At 37.1% G+C, this 5,948-nt stretch overlaps 1 protein-coding gene across 1 annotated transcript; it reads right to left on the bottom strand.

Moving 5' to 3' along the window:
* Window positions 1-1,143: 1,143 nt before the first annotated feature.
* Window positions 1,144-4,980, bottom strand: LOC119570161 (tripartite motif-containing protein 26-like). The gene is given in 4 exon segments (XM_037918014.1): window positions 1,144-1,932; window positions 2,254-2,576; window positions 2,578-2,752; window positions 4,704-4,980. Coding segments are annotated over 4 exon segments (1,251 nt in total). The 5' UTR covers window positions 4,932-4,980; the 3' UTR covers window positions 1,144-1,407.
* Between the last annotated feature and the right edge of the window lie 968 nt (window positions 4,981-5,948).

Raw genomic sequence — 5,948 nt, 5'->3', positions numbered from 1 at the left:
CAACTACTGATAAATTGAGAAGCAAGCGAAAAGCTGGCTTATTTTTTAAATGCCAAGAAAACTAAGATCATGAAGATTCAAAGATACCGCAATGAACAATGATGAACATGTTACAATCAATGGAATGATTGTGGAAAATGTGAAAGAGTTCACTTATCTTGGAGCTGTTTTAACTAATACATATGATGATTCACCGGAGATAAAAAGAAGAATTACCATTGCCAAAGCGCCACAATTGCTCTCAATAACATCTGGAAAGACCGAAGCATTACCTTACGGCCCAAAACTGAGGTTATTGAACTCATTAGTTTTCCCAATTGCATCATATGGTTCTGAGTGTTGGGTGTTGAAGTAGATAGACAAGAAAAAGATCAATAGTTTTGAAATGTGGTGTTACAGACGAGTACTGCGTATTAGCTGGACAGAGAAGAAGACGAATGATGAAGTGCTGAGAAAGATAAATTGTGGGGACCGACTGTTGGACATCTTGAACAAGAGGAAATTAAAGTTTATTGGTCATGTAATGAGAAGTAAAAGTATTGAGAAAAACTTGCTGACAGGGATGGTGATAGGAAACAGAGGAAGAGGCAAACCGAAGACAAGACTGAGCGACAATATCAAAGATATTTGCGGGCTGTCGATGGTATAAGTGGAAAGAAAAGCGTAAGATCGAGTTTAGTGGCGAAGGATGGTGGAGAGGTCCACGGCTGCTCAAACATGAGCATACCGTTATTGATGATGATGGGAGATGGATTTTGTGCAAAAGAAGAAGACTGGAAAGAGATTACAGACATGATTATTAAGAATAACACTGCCCTGTTTGCACTTCCGCATAGAGTGAATATTGCTTTGCTAGCGACTTACGAGTATACAGGAGAGCACCGTGTCCCATGCCAGGTGTTGGAGGAAAGACACGCCCCTTTTTCTCACTCGAGCACAACAGCTCGGGAAATGCCTCAGGGCATCCGTATAAAGAAAAGGAGATACTTACAATTTTCCCTCTAAAGAAACCTTGTACACATACTAAACATAAAAAATTATTTTATAACCTTTATACATCTCGTATAAAGTGTAAACTGAGAACTTGTATTTTATATACTTGGACCAATCCACGGACAGTGTGTGTGTGTGTGTGTGTGTGTGTGTGTGTGTGTGGGTATGTGGGTATATGTGTGCGTGGGTACAGGTGGGTATGTGTGGGTGTGGGTGTGGATGTGGGTGTGCGTGTGGGCGTGGGTGTGTGGGTATGTGTGTGTGTGCGTGTGCGCGGTATAATGATATACTGAATGTTTGTATCTAACCTTACAAACTAAAAAGTAAGCAAACACACAAAAATAGCGATACAAGATGCAGTTAAGCCACCTCTACTTTTCCCACTAAAACTTAAATGCATTTATCCAGTTATAGCTATTCCTCAGTGACGAACTCAGGAATCACTCTCCCCACTTCCACAATGGTTACATCTCGCACCGCGCTGCAACTGGCAATTTTCTCTACCACTGACATGCCCTCAACCACCTCGCCAAAGGGGCAGCAGAAATTAGCATGGGAGTCATTCAATAATATACCAAAAAGAGTTTCATACTCTACTGCTTGGTAACTCCAGCCCGTAATGTAACCCTTGCGTCCTGGAAGTTCATGGTTTCCGTTCCACTCCAGGTTATCCATCAGCGCCTTTGCAGTGGGGCCATCTTCACTCAGATAATGACCTCCGCGAAGGCATGTAGCTTCGCTTTCCACCACTACATCCAGAAATTTTGACCCCCTGAGCGTGGGGCCGAGATAACCCTGGCACAACGCCAGGAACTGCTGGCCGCGCCGCAAGTGAGACCAAACTCTGATGCAGACGCGGCCCAGTTTGCCGGTTGCGTTGGCTACGTCTAGGAACACCACTGGGTTTTCTTGTGGGATCATCAAAAGAATATCAGACATCTGCAAAAATAAGAATGCGTGGAAGCAGGTTTGTAAAGTGTAGATACAGAATTTTGGAGTGCTTATTTCCTAATATCAGTACCGTGTGATAAAAACAAACTTTTTAAATAAAGTGTTTGGCCGATTTATCTATAAATGAGTGGCCGTCGTATCATATCGGTAACCAAATAACTGCAAAAGAAGTTGGTAAATATGTTAGCTTCTTATGAAGTCCTGTTATACACATATTCTACATATTTTAAGCAAAATAACAAGAACAACATATACAAAATATTGCTAACAGCTACAGTAAAATAAATGCAAAGATCAACAATGCCATACCTTTACCATGATGCGAGCGTCGACATATTCATCCGATAGAGCGTAAAGATTAAGGCTTCCTTGCTCCCAGGTCAGTCTTGCTTTCCGGCCGTCTGTGTTCAAGGCAAGACAAAAAGTGGTCTTACCTTGGCCTTCTCCCTCCCTATTGTCGGCAGAGTTGGCTGGCTCGTTGTCAGCGGGAGGCAAAAGCATTTTGAGCTTTTCTAGCTTTCCTAAAAATGGCTTTCCACCTCTTAGAATATCATTCAGTCTCTTTGTGTAAACGTTCCGGCAACTATTCCCCTTATCCATTGTCAAGGAATGCTTTAAGGCTAAGTAGACTTGGCTTTTCTATAATATTGACCATCTTCTGCCTTGTTTGTTCAATACATATGAACTGCTCGTGTGACTGTTTTGTTTCCTCGAAGTAACACCTTGTACAAAGCTCTCTCTCGGAATCTGCGCACCATAGATCGAGTGGCAGGCCATGCTTGGGACATTTTTCAAGGTATTCTCTCACCTGAAAAAAGGAAAGAAAAAAAAGTTATGGTATGTTATAATACTAGATAATAGTCTGTTCACTCAGGTCCGACAGCTGGGTTAATTGATTGTTACATCCAAAGAACATAACCATGTAGCTCCACTCCATTTAACTTGAAATTGACTTTTTCCCTAGAGTATTATGACGGCTGTTACTGGTATGGAACTCTTCGGTATCATATATAAAAGGGGGGAATTTTAGTTTGTTAGGATAATAATAATAATATCGAGTAAATTCCACAAATAATTATGTATCTAGCTACCTCTAACATCTCACAGCGCACTCTCGCTGGCTAAAGTTTTTTTTGAGTGCATTTTCTTTGAAAATGGTTCATTGGTAACAACGGTAAAAATATATTAAAAAAGAAACCAAGAAAAATGGAATTGCAATGAAAAACAATTGATGAGGCAGGGTTTAACTCAGATTTTGCCAGCTAGGATTTTCATCAAGATGGAGCGGGTCTCCCTGTTCAGAAATATCTTGGTTACTTCGGCGATCAAACATGAATCATTGACCGTCGCGGGAACATCGGCTGGGCGCTTGCCGTTAGCGGTTTGCGACCCGGCAGTGGCGGCAAATGGAACTATTATGTTAATGATGATTGTTAATGATGATTATGATAATACAGTACGTTAGTGAAAACAATAGTAATAGCAGTAATAATGTTAACGGTGATGATAATACTGATGATAATTCTTTCATTGATAATGATGACAAGAATAAGGAAAAAAAAAAGATTCTGGAATTATTGTTATCATTATCATTATAATTTCTTATCATTTGTTTAACTAATACAGAATGTTGTTGCCGATGGTATTAATGACAGAATAATATTAATAATAATAATACAATCAGCATCATGTTTTTTATAATCATAATCTTGATGATCATTTTCATTATATTTTTTACTACTTTTGTTGTAGTTATTTTTGTTTACTGCAATTCTTATATGTTCTCAGACTAATTCCCTCAAAATACGTTTGTTATCGTAAAATATGAGTACTGAAATGTTCACGCTATTGCACTCTACATGAACATGAACATTGCGATGCTTATGTATGAAAGTTCACAAAATATTTTATGGACGCATTTCAGGGTAATTGATCTGAGAACACTACTGGACGCCCATACCTTTATTTATGCTGGTAATTACATGGCCTACTACTACTACTATTATTATTACAACTATTATTGGTACTACTAAAAGTTATTTTTCCTTCATTTTTATCAGCGTTCCGCCTTTTGTTGTTACCATTGCATAATTTTTATTTTTTCTCTCAGTTAAACAAAACGAAATATGAGGTGGTACATTCTAGCAATACTGTTTACTTAATATTGTATATTTCAAAATGTAGTGACCAATAGAAACCGAATATAAGGACAAGTATGAGTCGAACATGAATGTGCTTGTGTCAGATGTGAGCAGAAGAAATGCCGGGTTCATTTATTTACTCTTAATATGTAAAACGAAGTCGGGCACAAATAATTTATAAATACACTGGAGAGGACAAATAATAATGTATAGAGTAATGAAAAACCGCCAGTTAACAAATATTAACGTAAAGAGTTTGAACAATTGCATTTTGAGATCATAGCCAGCTTATTGACTGAGAACACCAACATGTGATTCCTTCGAACGTCGCTCATTACTTTATAAACCTTAAATTCAACTTTGATTTTCTTTAAAGCCTGTACACTTATCACTGGATTTTTATTTTTTTATTTTTTCTATTTATTTATTTAATTTTTGTTTTGTTTTGTTTTTTGAAACGAGAATCATTCTGTAGCTTACCTGTATACTTTTAGGTTGAGGAATTTGTGTACAGAAATATATATCAGTGAAAATAAGAACTGTATATTTACGATGATCTTCAGAGTTCCACTGACCGATGATCAGTCCTGTTTCAATGGTGTCTTGCTTAACACTTACCTTGTCACTCGACAGGTAGTCTGCTATTGCTAAATGAGCAAAATTTATCGGCAATTCTGCTACAGGTTTCCCGGCGTGGGGTCTCTTGCAGATGGGGCAAATAGCTTCAGGAAGACTGTTAAGACAATGCCTGCAGAAGGTATGACCACATTCAGGTAGCATCACAGGTTCCCTTTCTCCACTTGTGTATGTCTCTTTGCATATGACACAGCTGATCTGGTCTCCCATTGTAGCAGTAGTGATGATCTGTAAACAATAACGAAAAGTTAAGAAAACTTTTTCGTGTGATTCACTAAAAAGAAAACATTTTCGAGTGATTCACTAAAAAGTTTAGACAGCATTGCTTTGTATACATCTATATACATATATAAACATATATATGCACATGTAAACATATACATCCACATGTTTATATATATATATAATTATAATATTTATATATGATAGGTAGAAAGATCGATGAATTGATAGAGACACACATAAACAGATATATGTTATATATATGTATATAATGTGTATGTATGTATATATATGTATGTATATATACATATATATATATATATATATATATATATATATATATATATATATATATATATTAACAGATATATATCAACATATATACATGTATACATAAATACACATGCATATAACCATATGCACACAATTATTTATGTATATACATATACCTGAGAGGGCTTCAAAAAGTTTGTAGAAAAAGGACAGTAAGGGGGGGGAGGAGGGGAGGGAGAAGAAAAATAAACCGATTTGTTATGATGTTTATTTTTCAACATATGATCCATTAAGGTCAATACACTTCTACAAATGTTGATACCAACCTTTTTAGTCCAACTGAGTAAAACCGAGGATCATATAACCTGAACCATGTCTGAGCAGCTCTTTCCACATCTTCAACCGACGGAAAACTGGTACCTTTCTTTCTCTTTTTTTTTTTTTACAAAAAGGAGTTAGATGGGGTTAAACTGGGGCTGTAAGGTGGATGTTGGACGATTTCCCATTGAAATTCACATATCACAGCTCTTATCTGCCGAGCGCCATGAGTAGGTGCATTGTCGTGGTGGAAGGTAACATGTTGATGCAGCTTTCCAGGTCTTTTTTAGGCATTTTTCTGAGATTTTTTGACAGTTTTCTCAAAACACATTCATAATAAGCACAATTATTTTCTTGCTCTCGAGGAAGTCAACCAGCAAAATCCCATTCAATTTTCGTTGAAATATCTACCCT

Source organism: Penaeus monodon, unplaced genomic scaffold (genome assembly GCF_015228065.2).
Source record: "Penaeus monodon isolate SGIC_2016 unplaced genomic scaffold, NSTDA_Pmon_1 PmonScaffold_2266, whole genome shotgun sequence".
In the NCBI taxonomy this organism is placed as follows: domain Eukaryota; kingdom Metazoa; phylum Arthropoda; class Malacostraca; order Decapoda; family Penaeidae; genus Penaeus; species Penaeus monodon.
Note: the sequence above shows the minus strand (reverse complement) of the source record. Positions and strands in the feature narration are given on the sequence as shown.